Raw genomic sequence first — 16,305 nt, 5'->3', positions numbered from 1 at the left:
GAAATATCACATATAATATATAGCCCTCATATCCTCCATGTAATAGACTGCATATAGTATACAACCCCTAATAGCCTCCATGTAATATACCACATATAATATACAGCCCTCATACCCTGCATGAAATATAGCATTCAGTCCTCCATATTTACCTCTGCACACAGTTCCGTTCTCCACAGACTCGTAGCCGGCTTTGCACATGCAGCGCCCGATCGGCACCAGCCATTCGCCATCCCCATTACAGTACAGTTTGATCGGCACATCCACCTCCTCCGCGTTGGATATACAACTCCCTCGAGCTGCCACCAAAGACGTGCTCTCTGCTCCAGACAAGGTTTCCTGGAATACTGCACCATTCTGAATCACCCGCGGACACTTCCGGTAATAAACTCGCACGGCGATAAGAGACATGCAGCCACCATAGTCTTGGAACGCCAGGTAAAATCCATTCTTAGAAACTGGGCCAAAACTGCGAACCTCTGTGTTAATCTTCATCACCCGTCCACCCAAATCCACCTGGGAGAAGCTCTCGTCAGCAGCTATGGTGTCCACCTTGGCCCAAGGGGTCTCCATCCAGAGAGGGTAGGTCTTGGTGGCAGAGTCACTATCCGATTCGTAATAATAAAGGTTAAAGGTTTCTTTACAGGAGCCGGGGACATTGGGGATGCTGCTGCAATCCCGGACAGAGAACTTCATCTCCACGTGGATGCGGTGCGCTCCACGACGCCGGATGTACTTGCTTCTCAACCAGTTGTTCTGACTGGACTCGAAGACGTTACACACCTGGTAGGTCCGGATGGTGTTCATGTTCTCATCGTAACCACTCACCTCTTCCCACTGCAAGAGAGGAATGTACAGCTTGAGCATACCATCACAGGTAGGATTACAACCCTCAATCTCCACAGGATTTACACCAGGAGATGGATAACATGGACAATGAAAACATCAAACTCATAAGGAGAAAATGGATCTTCAACCCTGGGCACCGCCACACTGTCTCAAGCAGTCTGGGACCCTGGGCTCTAGGAGATCTGCATCCAAGAAACCTTCACAAGGATTGGGAGCTTGTCCAGGACCCATGGAAGGGGGATGGCATGCCACAAACAGGGCAACGGGCAGGACTCCCCATAAATCACAAGTCCCCGACCAAGGAAGCCTCCATGACAGTCACCCACCACCAACTGCGGCAGCCTCCATGTTTCCACTCCAGTCACCTGCCGATAACCGTCGTGACAGTCACCCGCCGATAACCGTCGTGACAGTCACCCGCCTTTGACTGATGCAGCCTCCATGCCAGTAACCCCCTTGAGACCGTGGAAAGCACCGTGCCAGTCACCCACCACCAACTGTCTTCGTACCAGTCACCCGCCACAGAGCAGATACACTGGCTTAGCAGAAAGAATGTGATCCTCTCCTGTGTATCTAAGCTTCTACTTTCTACAAAAGGTTGGTTGTTAAAAAGTCTAAAAAATATCAGCGCAAACATAAGCTCTTGGCGCATAAAGACCTGACCTAGCAACAGCGGACAAGGAGCAGACACAGGCACAGAAACACCAGATCTAACCACAGCGGACGACGAGCAGTCACAGGAACAGAAACACCAGACCTAACCACAGCGGACGAGGAGTAGTCACAGGAACAGAAACACCAGACCTAACCACAGCGGACGAGGAACAGTCACAGGCACAGAAACACCAGACCTAACCACAGCGGACGAGGAGTAGTCACAGGCACAGAAACACCAGACCTAACCACAGCGGACGACGAGCAGTCACAGGAACAGAAACACCAGACCTAACCATAGCAGACGAGGAGCAGTCACAGGCACAGAAACACCAGACCTAACCACAGCGGACGAGGAGCAGTCACAGGCACAGAAACACCAGACCTAACCACAGCGGACGAGGAGCAGTCACAGGCACAGAAACACCAGACCTAACCACAGCGGACGAGGAGCAGTCACAGGCACAGAAACACCAGACCTAACCACAGCGGACGAGGAGTAGTCACAGGCACAGAAACACCAGACCTAACCACAGCGGACGAGGAGCAGTCACAGGCACAGAAACACCAGACCTAACCACAGCGGACGAGGAGCAGTCACAGGCACAGAAACACCAGACCTAACCACAGCGGACGAGGAGCAGTCACAGGCGCAGATACACCAGACCCAGCCACAGCGGACGAGGAGTAGTCACAGGAACAGAAACACCAGACCTAACCACAGCGGACGAGGAGCAGTCACAGGCACAGAAACACCAGACCCAGGCACAACGGATGAGGAGCAGTCACAGGCGCAGATACACCAGACCCAGCCACAGCGGACGAGGAGTAGTCACAGGAACAGAAACACCAGACCTAACCACAGCGGACGAGGAGTAGTCACAGGCACAGAAACACCAGACCTAACCACAGCGGACGAGGAGTAGTCACAGGAACAGAAACACCAGACCTAACCACAGTGGACGAGGAGCAGTCAGTCACAGAAACACCAGACCTAACCACAGCGGACGAGGAGCAGTCAGGCACAGAAACACCAGACCTAACCACAGCGGACGAGGAGCAGTCACAGGAACAGAAACACCAGACCTAACCACAGCGGACGAGAAGCAGTCACAGGCACAGAAACACCAGACCTAACCACAGCGGACGAGGAGTAGTCACAGGAACAGAAACACCAGACCTAACCACAGCGGACGAGGAGTAGTCACAGGCACAGAAACACCAGACCTAACCACAGCGGACGAGGAGTAGTCACAGGAACAGAAACACCAGACCTAACCACAGTGGACGAGGAGCAGTCAGTCACAGAAACACCAGACCTAACCACAGCGGACGAGGAGCAGTCAGGCACAGAAACACCAGACCTAACCACAGCGGACGAGGAGCAGTCACAGGAACAGAAACACCAGACCTAACCACAGCGGACGAGAAGCAGTCACAGGCACAGAAACACCAGACCTAACCACAGCGGACGACAAGCAGTCATAAGGCGCAGAAATTCCAGACCTAACCACAGCGGACGAGGAGCAGTCACAGGCCCAGAAACACCAGACCTAACCAGAGCGGACGAGGAGTAGTCACAGGAACAGAAACACCAGACCTAACCACAGCGGACGAGGAGTAGTCACAGGAACAGAAACACCAGACCCGGCCACAGCGGATGAGCAGTCATAGGCACAGAAACACCAGACCTAACCACAGCGGACGAGGAGCAGTCACAGGAACAGAAACACCAGACCTAACCACAGTGGACGAGGAGCAGTCAGTCACAGAAACACCAGACCTAACCACAGCGGACGAGGAGCAGTCAGGCACAGAAACACCAGACCTAACCACAGCGGACGAGGAGCAGTCACAGGAACAGAAACACCAGACCTAACCACAGCGGACGAGAAGCAGTCACAGGCACAGAAACACAAGACCTAACCACAGCGGACGACAAGCAGTCATAAGGCGCAGAAATTCCAGACCTAACCACAGCGGACGAGGAGCAGTCACAGGCCCAGAAACACCAGACCTAACCACAGCGGACGAGGAGTAGTCACAGGAACAGAAACACCAGACCTAACCACAGCGGACGAGGAGCAGTCACAGGAACAGAAACACCAGACCTAACCACAGCGGACGACGAGCAGTCACAGGCGCAGAAACAACAGACCTAACCACAGCGGACGAGGAGCAGTCACAGGCACAGAAACACCAGACCCAGGCACAACGGATGAGGAGCAGTCACAGGCACAGAAACACCAGACCCAGGCACAACGGATGAGGAGCAGTCACAGGCGCAGAAACACCAGACCCAGCCACAGCGGACGAGGAGCAATCACAGGCGCAGATACACCATACCCGGCCACTTAGGACGAGCAGCAGTCATAGGCACAGAAATACCAGACCCATGCATAGCGGACAAGGAGCAGTCACAGGTTTGCAAACACCCGCCATGGCCAAAGTGGAAGAAGAGCAGTCACAGGCGCAGAATCACCAGATCCGGCCACGGAGGACGAGCAGCAGTCACAGGCGCAGAAACAGGCACAGCGGACAAGGAGCAGACACAGGGCACAGAAACACCAGACCTAACCACAGCGAACGAGGAGCAGTCTCAGGCCTAGAAACACCAGACCCGGCCACAGCGGATGAGGAGCAGTCACAGGCACAGAAACACCAGACCCAAGCACAGCTGACAAAGAGCAATCACAGGGCTTGCAAACACCTGCCCTGGCCAAAGTGGAAGAGGAGCAGTCACATGTGCAAAACATCAGACCCAGGCACAGCGGATGAGGAGCAGTCACAGGCACAGAAACACCAGACCCAGGCACAGCGGACAAGGAGCAGTCACAGGCCCAGCAGAAACACCAGACCCGGCCACAGCGGACGAGGAGCAGTCACAGGCCCAGAAACACCAGACCCGGCCACAGAGGACGAGGAGCAGTCACAGGCCCAGAAACACCAGATCCAGGCACAGCGGACGAGGAGCGGTCACAGGCCCAGAAACACCAGATCCAGGCACAGCGGACGAGGAGCAGTCACAGGCGCAGAAACACCAGACCCAGCCACAGCGGACGAGGAGCAGTCACAGGCACACAAAAAACAGACCCGGCCACAGGGGACGAGGAGCAGTCACAGGCCCAGAAACACCAGACCCGGCCACAGCAGACGAGGAGCAGTCACAGGCACAGAAACACCAGATCCAGGCACAGCGGACGAGGAGCGGTCACAGGCCCAGAAACACCAGATCCAGGCACAGCGGACGAGGAGCAGTCACAGGCGCAGAAACACCAGACCCAGCCACAGCGGATGAGGAGCAGTCACAGGCGCAGAAACACCAGACCCAGCCACAGCGGACGAGGAGCAGTCACAGGCGCAGAAACACCAGACCCAGGCACAGCGGACGAGGAGCAGTCACAGGCACAGAAACACCAAACCCGGCCACAGAGGACGAGCAGTCACAGGCACAAAAACACCAAACCCGGCCACAGAGGACGAGGGGCAGTCACAGGCGCAGAAACACCAGATCCAGGCACAGCGGACGAGGAGCAGTCACAGGCGCAGAAACACCAGACCCAGCCACAGCGGACGAGGAGCAGTCACAGGCGCAGAAACACCAGACCCAGCCACAGCGGACGAGGAGCAGTCACAGGCGCAGAAACACCAGACCCGGCCACAGGGGACGAGGAGCAGTCACAGGCACAAAAACACCAGACCCAGGCACAGCGGACGAGGAGCAGTCACAGGCACACGAAAAACAGACCCGGCCACAGGGGACGAGGAGCAGTCACAGGCACAGAAACACCAAACCCGGCCACAGAAGACGAGGAGCAGTCACAGGCGCAGAAACACCAGACCCAGCCACAGCGGACGAGGAGCAGTCACAGGCGCAGAAACACCAGACCTGGCCACAGCGGACGAGGAGCAGTTACAGGCCCAGAAACACCAGACCCGGCAGAAATCGCCACGACTGGGATACTGTTGGCTCCGGGTCACAACCGCAGATCATATGCTGACAACACAAAGCTCAGAAACAATGGCGGAAATTAGGATTTTTTTCGCCATTTCGTTGCACGTTTTGCAGTAAATTATATGGCAATGTGAACGATGTCATTCAGAAGTAGAAACCGTCCCACGAAACACCTGCGTTCACACGACCGCTGGAAAGTACACGAAAAGCAGGAGACAAAAGCGAAAATGAGTTGCAAAATGGAAGGGTTAAAAATAGGACTAGTGTCTCTGGTGGTCTCTGGTAACATCCCCCCCACTTTGTGCTGTTACTTGGCTGCCATGACAACCTGCCTCCATTGCAAGTATCGCTACCAAATAAGCAGAAGAGACCAGAGGGGGAAGGGAGCGAGGCCGCATTGTGCGACTGTCACCAGGAAGCATGGCGGCCTGACTAATCCCAGAGTCCTCGCACCAGGCAGGTGCCCCCTGTGCTAATTAGGACCCTCGGCCTTTATCCTGCTCCTCTAATTAACATGCCAAGCGCTGGAGACGAGAACAATAACCCCCAGCCTCCTCAGCTCCGCTCTGGGGGTGGGCGAGAGGAGACAGGACTGCAAAACCAGGCAAGGAGATCAGGCGGAAGGGAGACTGAGCCCCCCCTCCCCAATAACCAGAGCCCCGGCTGCCGCCCCCAATAACCAGAGCCCCGGCTGCCGCCCCCAATAACCAGAGCCCCGGCTGCCGCCCCCAATAACCAGAGCCCCGGCTGCCGCCCCCAATAACCAGAGCCCCTGCTGCCGCCCCCAATAACCAGAGCCCCGGCTGCCGCCCCCAATAACCAGAGCCCCGGCTGCCGCCCCCAATAACCAGAGCCCCGGCTGCCGCCCCCAATAACCAGAGCCCCGGCTGCCGCCCCCAATAACCAGAGCCCCGGCTGCCGCCCCCAATAACCAGAGCCCCGGCTACCGCCCCCAATAACCAGAGCCCCGGCTACCGCCCCCAATAACCAGAGCCCGGCTACCGCCCCCAATAACCAGAGCCCCGGCTACCGCCCCCAATAACCAGAGCCCCGGCTACCGCCCCCAATAACCAGAGCCCCGGCTACCGCCCCCAATAACCAGAGCCTGGCTATTGCCCCCCAATGTCTCCGGCAGCCATGAGTTCCAGGCGGAGGCCGGTCTTCACCTTGTAACTCTTACAGCACTTTTAGGCTTTGTTCACATGCAGCATTTTCGCTTCCTTTTTCCCCCAGAGAAGCTATTATTATTATTTATTATTATTATAGCGCCATTTATTCCATGGCGCTTTACATGTGAGGAGGGTATACATAATCTTGAACAATACACGTCATAACAGGTACAGGAGGAGTGAGGACCCTGCCCGCGAGGGCTCACAATCTACAAGGGATGGGTGAGGATACAGGAGGAGAGAGGACCCTGCCCGCGAGGGCTCAGAATCTACAAGTGATGGGTGAGGATACAGGAGGAGAGAGGACCCTGCCCGCGAGGGCTCAGAATCTACAAGGGATGGGTGAGAATACAGGAGGAGAGAGGACCCTGCCCGCGAGGGCTCAGAATCTACAAGGGATGGGTGAGGATACAGGAGGAGAGAGGACCCTGCCCGCGAGGGCTCACAATCTACAAGGGATGGGTGAGGATACAGGAGGAGAGAGGACCCTGCCCGCGAGGGCTCACAATCTACAAGGGATGGGTGAGGATACAGGAGGAGAGAGGACCCTGCCCGCGAGGGCTCACAATCTACAAGGGATGGGTGAGGATACAGGAGGAGAGAGGACACTGCCCGCGAGGGCTCAGAGTCTACAAGGGATGGGTGAGGATACAGTAGGTGAGGATAGAGCTGGTCGTGCAGTGGTTTGGTCGATCGGTGGTTACTGCAGGTTGTAGGCTTGTCGGAAGAGGTGGGTCTTCAGGTTCTTTTTGAAGGTTTCGATGGTAGGCGAGAGTCTGATGTGTTGTGGTAGAGGGTTCCAGAGTAGGGGTGATACGCGAGAGAAATCTTGTATGCGATTGTGGGAAGAGGAGATAAGAGGGGAGTAGAGTAGGAGATCTTGTGAGGATCGGAGGTTGCGGGTAGGTAAGTACCGGGAGACGAGGTCACAGATGTATGGAGGAGACCGGTTGTGGATGGCTTTGTACGTCATGGTTAGGCTTTTGTACTGGAGTCTCTGGGTAATGGGGAGCCAGTGAAGGGATTGACAGAGGGGACAGGCCGGGGAATAGCGGGGGGACAGGTGGATTAGTCGGGCAGCAGAGTTTAGAATAGATTGGAGGGGTGCGAGAGTGTTAGAGGCCACAGAGCAGGAGGTTACAGTAGTCGAGGCGAGAGATGATGAGGGCATGGACTAGGGTTTTGGCAGATTCTTGGTTTAGGAATGTACGGATTTGTGAAATATTTTTGAGTTGAAGTCGGCAGGAAGTGGAAAGGGCTTGGATATGTGGTTTGAAGGAGAGATCAGTGTCAAGCTCTGCAGTAACCGCATTATGAACGCAGCGTTTTTACTGCCAGCAGAGCGGATGTTCGCTGCAAAAGAAACTGCTGCCTGTGAACAAAGCCTCTGGTGTCACACCGTGCGCGGCTTGTCCAGGACGCGGGTCAGCCCACTCACCCCCGATAACGGGTGCACGGTCCAGCCCAGCTCCGCCGTCGCCGTCGTGGAATCCATTAACGTTTCTGAAAAACACAGACAAAAAAAAAAAATCAATGAGAGGGCGAGGTCACATGATCACAGAACAGAGGCGGACCACCCTCACCAAGTGACCCAAGGACTGCAGACCCTCCTATATAACTCCGCGCAGACACCTCCTATATGACCGCAGTGCAGACCCCTCCTATAAACCACGACAGCACCCCACTATGATATTGTTTACTACGGTGACCCCTCAACTACAACACCCTCCAATCACAGCCCTTGATTCTCCGTTTGCAGTAATGATAATTTGGATGTTATACTCACAAAACATGGCAGCCTCGGCCCCAGTTCATCATACAGGCCACATTCACTCTGCAGTCACCGACACGGAGCCATTATGAGCTCAGCACAAACACGTCAGCAGAGACGGGCGGTGTTCAAGGGCCCCGACCAGCCAGGAGGGACGGGCCGCGTCCCAGGGCCCCAACCAGCCAGAAGGGACGGGCGGCGTCCCAGGGCCCCAACCAGCCAGGAGGGACGGGCGGCGTCCCAGGGCCCCAACCAGCCAGAAGGGACGGGCGGCGTCCCAGGGCCCCAACCAGCCAGGAGGGACGGGCAGCGTCCCAGGGCCCCAACCAGCCAGGAGGGACGGGCGGCATCCCAGGACCACGACCAGCCAGGAGGGACAGGCGGCATCCCAGGACCACGACCAGCCAGGAGGGACAGGCGGCATCCCAGGACCACAACCAGCCAGGAGGGACAGGCGGCATCCCAGGACCACAACCAGCCAGGAGGGACAGGCGGCGTCTCAGGACCACGACCAGCCAGGAGGGACAGGCGGCATCCCAGGACCACAACCAGCCAGGAGGGACAGGCGGCATCCCAGGACCACAACCAGCCAGGAGGGACAGGCGGCGTCCCAGGACCACGACCAGCCAGGAGGGACAGGCGGCGTCCCAGGGCCACAACCAGCCAGGAGGGACAGGCGGCGTCCCAGGACCACAACCAGCCAGGAGGGACAGGCGGCATCCCAGGGCCCCGACCAGCCAGGAGGGACAGGCGGCGTCCCAGGGCCACAACCAGCCAGGAGGGACAGGCGGCGTCCCAGGGCCCCGACCAGCCAGGAGGGACAGGCAGCGTCCCAGGACCCCGACCAGCCAGGAGGAACGGGCGGCATCCCAGGGCCCCAACCAGCCAGGAGGAACGGGCGGCATCCCAGGGACCTGGCCAGGGGCAGCTCCTTAGGAACCCAACGAGTCAGCAGACGGAAAGCAGCTTATGAGGGCCCCAACCAGACAGCGGCAGCATACCAGGGGCCCAACTAGCCAGCAGAGAGGAAAAGCAAAGGGTACAACAATGACCTGTTCTCCAAGGTCTTCAGTCTTTCCAGAACATGACGCGCAGGAGCCGGACACAGACTAAATGTTTATCAGTGCGCTTACGGCCTCCACATGGCTGCGACTGAAGGGGCGCTGACTCCCATCACTGCACTCTTGTCCGCATGTCTCTGCATTATGGCGCCATCGCTGCAGGAGCGGGCATCAGGCGATACACCAATTTCAACACAGCAGTGGGGCTGTGTCCAGCGATGGAACGGGAGGATATCCAGGACCACTCGCATACTCATCACTGCGGCGCGTTGCTGGGGGACGCCCTGCCCGCTGCGTGGCATGTGCCCATCACAGATACCATTAACCCCAGCACCGCCAGAAGGTACAATTGTACAGTCGCCGCTGACGTGAGCAATCAGATGTCTAAGGTCTGCAGGAAACAATGACGGCTGGGCTGCAAAGGTCTAGTAAATCTGAGGCACCGCAGCCAACGTGTTCACGAGCAGTGGAAATGGATGCTCATCACCACACCACGTGGCCGGCTCCGGAGGGTTCACATGCAGATGGATTCACCACCACATCACACAACTCCCCTCCCCCGCCGTCCATGTAAGCCCCAGCTCAGGGGTCATTATGCAGCCGCTATTACTAAAATGAAGACCACTCTAACCCTGGACCCCAAGTCTGATGCACCATTGTGTCCGCACCGCTCTTCTGAGAGTGTTCTCCCTCCCCCGTAATCAGCACCATTTCATCACACTATCAGGAGAGCGCAGCGCGGCCGCCATGTTGAAACTGGCCACTCACATGATGCATGAGCTTAAGGGTACTGCGGGGGGCGCAGGCAGCGACCAGAGAAAGGAGAAGAGGAGGGGCAGGCAGCGACCAGAGGAGGGAGAAGAGGGGGCACAGGCAGCGACCAGAGGAGGGAGAAGAGGAGGGGCAGGCAGCGACCAGAGGAGGGAGAAGAGGAGGGGCAGGCAGCGACCAGAGGAGGGAGAAGAGGAGGGGCAGGCAGCGACCAGAGGAGGGAGAAGAGGAGGGACAGGCAGCGACCAGAGGAGGGAGAAGAGGAGGGACAGGCAGCGACCAGAGGAGGGAGAAGAGGAGGGACAGGCAGCGACCAGAGGAGGGAGAAGAGGGGCAGGCAGCGACCAGAGGACGGAGAAGAGGAGGGGCAGGCAGCGACCAGAGGAGGGAGAAGAGGAGGGGCAGGCAGCGACCAGAGGAGGGAGAAGAGGGGGCACAGGCAGCGACCAGAGGAGGGAGAAGAGGAGGGGCAGGCAGCGACCAGAGGAGGGAGAAGAGGAGGGACAGGCAGCGACCAGAGGAGGGAGAAGAGGAGGGACAGGCAGCGACCAGAGGAGGGAGAAGAGGAGGGAAAGGCAGCGACCAGAGGAGGGAGAAGAGGAGGGACAGGCAGCGACCAGAGGAGGGAGAAGAGGAGGGACAGGCAGCGACCAGAGGAGGGAGAAGAGGAGGGACAGGCAGCGACCAGAGGAGGGAGAAGAGGAGGGACAGGCAGCGACCAGAGGAGGGAGAAGAGGAGGGACAGGCAGCGACCAGAGGAGGGAGAAGAGGGGCAGGCAGCGACCAGAGGACGGAGAAGAGGAGGGGCAGGCAGCGACCAGAGGAGGGAGAAGAGGAGGGGCAGGCAGCGACCAGAGGAGGGAGAAGAGGAGGGACAGGCAGCGACCAGAGGAGGGAGAAGAGGAGGGACAGGCAGCGACCAGAGGAGGGAGAAGAGGAGGGACAGGCAGCGACCAGAGGAGGGAGAAGAGGAGGGACAGGCAGCGACCAGAGGAGGGAGAAGAGGAGGGACAGGCAGCGACCAGAGGAGGGAGAAGAGGAGGGGCAGGCAGCGACCAGAGGAGGGAGAAGAGGAGGGACAGGCAGCGACCAGAGGAGGGAGAAGAGGAGGGACAGGCAGCGACCAGAGGAGGGAGAAGAGGAGGGACAGGCAGCGACCAGAGGAGGGAGAAGAGGGGGCGCAGGCAGCGACCAGAGGAAGGAGAAGAGGGGGCGCAGGCAGCGACCAGAGGAAGGAGAAGAGGGGGCGCAGGCAGCGACCAGAGGAGGGAGAAGAGGAGGGGCAGGCAGCGACCAGAGGAAGGAGAAGAGGGGGCGCAGGCAGCGACCAGAGGAGGGAGAAGAGGGGGCGCAGGCAGCGACCAGAGGAAGGAGAAGAGGGGGCGCAGGCATATACAGTACAGACCAAAAGTTTGGACACACCTCATTTAAAGATTTTTCGGTATTTTCTTGACTATGAAAATTGTACATTCACACTGAAGGCATCAAAACTATGAATTAACACATGTGGAATTATATACTTAACAAAAAAGTGTGAAACAACTGAAAATATGTCTTAGGCTAAGTTCACACTTGCGTTAGTGCAGTCCGTTCAACACATCCGTTAAACGGACTGCACTAGCGCAAGTGCCAACGTTTGCACAGCGCTAGCGCAGATTGAGCCTCTGCTAGCTAGTGGCGGAAACGCTGCAGCCCGCGTCTCGGGTCCTTCACTCAATGACGGCACATCGCTAGCAGACGCCCGTTGTGTGCGTGCGCTAGCGATGCATCCACCATTGAAAATAATGGCGGCGTTAACGGACTACGTTACACCGCGTTATGCCGCGGTGTAACGTAGCCCGTTAAACGGGTCACACTAACGCAGTGTGAAACCAGCCTTCTGTTGATGAGCTTCAAGAGGTAGTCACCGGGAATGGTTTTCGCTTCACAGGTGTGCCCTGTCAGGTTTAATAAGTGGGATTTCTTGCCTTATAACTGGGGTTGGGCCCATCAGTTGTGTTGTGCAGAAGTCTGGTGGATACACAGCTGATAGTCCTACTGAATAGACTGTTAGAATTTGTATTATGGCAAGAAAAAAGCAGCTAAGCAAAGAAAAACGAGTGTCCATCATTACTTTAAGAAATGAAGGTCAGTCAGTCCGACAAATTGGGAAAACTTTGAAAGTGTCTCCAAGAGCAGTGGCAAAAACCATCAAGCGCTACAAAGAAACTGGCTCACATGAGGACCGCCGCAGGAAAGGAAGACCAAGAGTCACCTCTGCTTCTGAGGATAAGTTTATCCAGGTTAACAGCAGCTCAGATTAGAGACCAGGTCAATGCCACACAGAGTTCTAGCAGCAGATACATCTCTACAACAACTGTTAAGAGGAGACTTTGTGCAGCAGGCCTTCATGGTAAAATATCTGCTAGGAAACCACTGCTAAGGACAGGCAACAAGCAGAAGAGACTTGTTTGGGCTAAAGAACACAAGGAATGGACATTAGACCAGTGGAAATCTGTGCTTTGGTCTGATGAGTCCAAATTTGAGATCTTTGGTTCTAACCACCGTGTCTTTGTGCGACGCAGAAAAGGTGAACGGATGGACTCTACATGCCTGGTTCCCACCGTGAAGCATGGAGGAGGAGGTGTGATGGTGTGGGGGGCTTTGCTGGTGACACTGCTGGGGATTTATTCAAAACTAGATGGTGGCCCGATTCTAACGCATCGGGTATTCTAGAATATGCATGTCCACGTAGTATATTGCACAGCGACGTAGTATATTGACCAGCCACGTAGTATATTGCCCAGTCACGTATTGCCCAGCCTTATAGTATATAGCACAGCCCACGTAGTACGGTATATTGCCCAGCCACGTAGTATATTGCCCAGCCACGTAGTATATTGCCCAGCCACGTAGTATATTGCCCAGCCACGTAGTATATTGCCCAGCACAGAGCTACGTAGTATAGAGACTTAAAAAAAAAAAAATAAATAACCATATACATAGTAACATAGTAACATAGTTAGTAAGGCCGAAAAAAGACATTTGTCCATCCAGTTCAGCCTATATTCCATCATAATAAATACCCAGATCTACGTCCTTCTACAGAACCTAATAATTGTATGATACAATATTGTTCTGCTCCAACTCACCTATAGCCCGTTGAAGTCCTGCTATACTCACCTTCCGCCGCCTTTCCCGCTCCTCGCCACGCTCCCGGGACCGCTCCATTGCAAGCAGCAGCTTCCGGTCCCAGGGCTGGTGTGAGCAGGACCTATGATGACGTCGCGGTCACATGACTGTGACGTCACGGCAGGTCCTTGTCGCACACCAGCCCTGGGACCGGAAGCTGCCGCTTGCAATGGAGCGGTCCCGGGAGCGTGGCGAGGAGCGGGAAAGGCGGCGGAGGGTGAGTATAGCAGGTTTTTTTTTTTCAATTATTTTTAACATGACATATTTTTACTATTGATGCTCCATAGGCAGCATCAATAGTAAATAGTTGGGGACACACAGGGTTAATAGCAGCGATAACGGAGTGCGTTACACCGCGGGCCGTTACCGCTGCCATTAACCCTGTGTGAGCGGTGAGTGGAGGGGATTATGGAGCGGGCGCCGGACACTGACTGCAGGGGAGTAGGGGAGGGACTAATCGGACTGTGGCCGTCGCTGATTGGTCGCGGCAGCCATGACAGGCACCTGCCGAGACCAATCAGCGAACAAATAACCGTGACAGAAGGACAGACAGAAGTACCCCTTAGACAATTATGTATATAGATATCCACAGCTCCCCTCTGTAGTCACACTCTGTATATATTATATATCCACAGCTCCTCTCTGTAGTCACACGCTCTGTATATACTATATATCCACAGCTCCTCTCTGTAGTCACACGCTCTGTATATACTATATATCAACAGCTCCTCTCTGTAGTCACACGCTCTGTATATACTATATATCCACAGCTCCTCTCTGTAGTCACACGCTCTGTATATACTATATATCCACAGCTCCTCTCTGTAGTCACACGCTCTGTATATACTATATATCCACAGCTCCTCTCTGTAGTCACACACTCTATATATACTATATATCCACAGCTCCTCTGTAGTCACAAGCTCTGTATATACTATATATCCACAGCTCCTCTCTGTAGTCACACGCTCTGTATATACTATATATCCACAGCTCCTCTCTGTAGTCACACGCTCTGTATATATTATATATCCACAGCTCCTCTCTGTAGTCACACGCTCTGTATATACTATATATCCACAGCTCCTCTATGTAGTCACACACTCTGTATATACTATATATCCACAGCTCCTCTCTGTAGTCACACGCTCTGTATATACTATATATCCACAGCTCCTCTGTAGTCACACTCTGTATATACTATATATCCACAGCTCCTCTGTAGTCACATGCCCTGTATATACTATATATCCACAGCTCCTCTCTAGTCACACGCCCTGTATATATTATATATCCACAGCTCCTCTGTAGTCACACACTCTGTATATACTATATATCTACAGCTCCTCTCTGTAGTCACACGCTCTGTATATACTATATATCCACAGCTCCTCTCTGTAGTCACACACCGTATATGCTATATATCCACAGCTCCTCTGTAGTCACATGCCCTGTATATACTATATATCCACAGCTCCTCTCTGTAGTCACACGCTCTGTATATACTATATATCCACAGCTCCTCTGTAGTCACACACTCTGTATATACTATATATCCACAGCTCCTCTGTAGTCACATGCCCTGTATATACTATATATCCACAGCTCCTCTCTGTAGTCACACGCTCTGTATATACTATATATCCACAGCTCCTCTGTAGTCACACACTCTGTATATACTATATATCCACAGCTCCTCTGTAGTCACATGCCCTGTATATACTATATATCCACAGCTCCTCTCTATAGTCACACGCTCTGTATATACTATATATTCACAGCTCCTCTCTGTAGTCACACGCCCTGTATATATTATATATCCACAGCTCCTCTCTATAGTCACACGCTCTGTATATACTATATATCACTATCACTATATATACTATATAGTCACACGCTCTGTATATACTATATATCCACAGCTCCTCTCTGCAGTCACACGCTCTGTAAATACTATATATCCACAGCTCCTCTCTATAGTCACACGCTCTGTATATACTATATATCACTATATATACTATATAGTCACACGCTCTGTATATACTATATATCCACAGCTCCTCTCTGTAGTCACACGCTCTGTAAATACTATATATCCACAGCTCCTCTCTGTAGTCACACGCTCTGTATACACTATATATCCACAGCTCCTCTCTGTAGTCACACACCGTATATGCTATATATCCACAGCTCCTCTCTGTAGTCACACACTCTGTATATACTATATATCCACAGCTCCTCTCTATAGTCACACGCTCTGTATATACTATATATCACTATATATACTATATAGTCACACGCTCTGTATATACTATATATCCACAGCTCCTCTCTGTAGTCACACGCTCTGTAAATACTATATATCCACAGCTCCTCTCTGTAGTCACACACTCTGTATATACTATATATCCACAGCTCCTCTCTGTAGTCACACACTCTGTATATACTATATATCCACAGCTCCTCTCTGTAGTCACACACTCTGTATATACTATATATCCACAGCTCCTCTCTGTAGTCACACACTCTGTATATACTATATATCCACAGCTCCTCTCTGTAGTCACACACTCTGTATATACTATATATCCACAGCTCCTCTCTGTAGTCACACGCTCTGTATACACTATATATCTACAGCTCCTCTCTGTAGTCACACGCTCTGTATATACTATATATCCACAGCTCCTCACTATAGTCACACGCTCTGTATATACTATATATCCACAGCTCCTCTGTAGTCACACGCTCTGTATATACTATATATCCACAGCTCCGCTCTGTAGTCACACGCTCTGTATATACTATATATCCACAGCTCCTCTCTGTAGTCACACGCTCTGTATATACTATATATCCACAGCTCCTCACTATAGTCACACGCTCTGTATATACTATATATCC

General features: G+C 54.0%; 1 protein-coding gene across 8 annotated transcripts in view; it reads right to left on the bottom strand.

Annotated features, from left to right (window-relative positions):
* EPHB2 (EPH receptor B2) overlaps positions 1 to 16,305 on the bottom strand; it is a 103,846-nt gene that overhangs the window by 66,552 nt on the left and 20,989 nt on the right. For all 8 annotated transcript variants that reach the window (XR_011315460.1, XM_069741337.1, XM_069741338.1 and 5 more), the window contains exons 2-3: positions 8,066 to 8,130; positions 153 to 837 (exon numbers count right to left, since the gene is read on the bottom strand). Coding sequence is in view for 7 of the 8 variants with exons in the window: in XM_069741337.1 (XP_069597438.1) it covers positions 153 to 837; positions 8,066 to 8,130 (750 nt within the window). In the remaining variant the exon portion in view is untranslated. The remainder of the gene's footprint in view (positions 1 to 152; positions 838 to 8,065; positions 8,131 to 16,305) is intronic.

The sequence above is a fragment of the Ranitomeya imitator genome, chromosome 10 (genome assembly GCF_032444005.1).
Source record: "Ranitomeya imitator isolate aRanImi1 chromosome 10, aRanImi1.pri, whole genome shotgun sequence".
Classification (NCBI taxonomy): domain Eukaryota; kingdom Metazoa; phylum Chordata; class Amphibia; order Anura; family Dendrobatidae; genus Ranitomeya; species Ranitomeya imitator.
The sequence above is the reverse complement of the archived record's forward strand: the minus strand, read 5'-3'. Positions and strand labels throughout refer to the sequence as shown.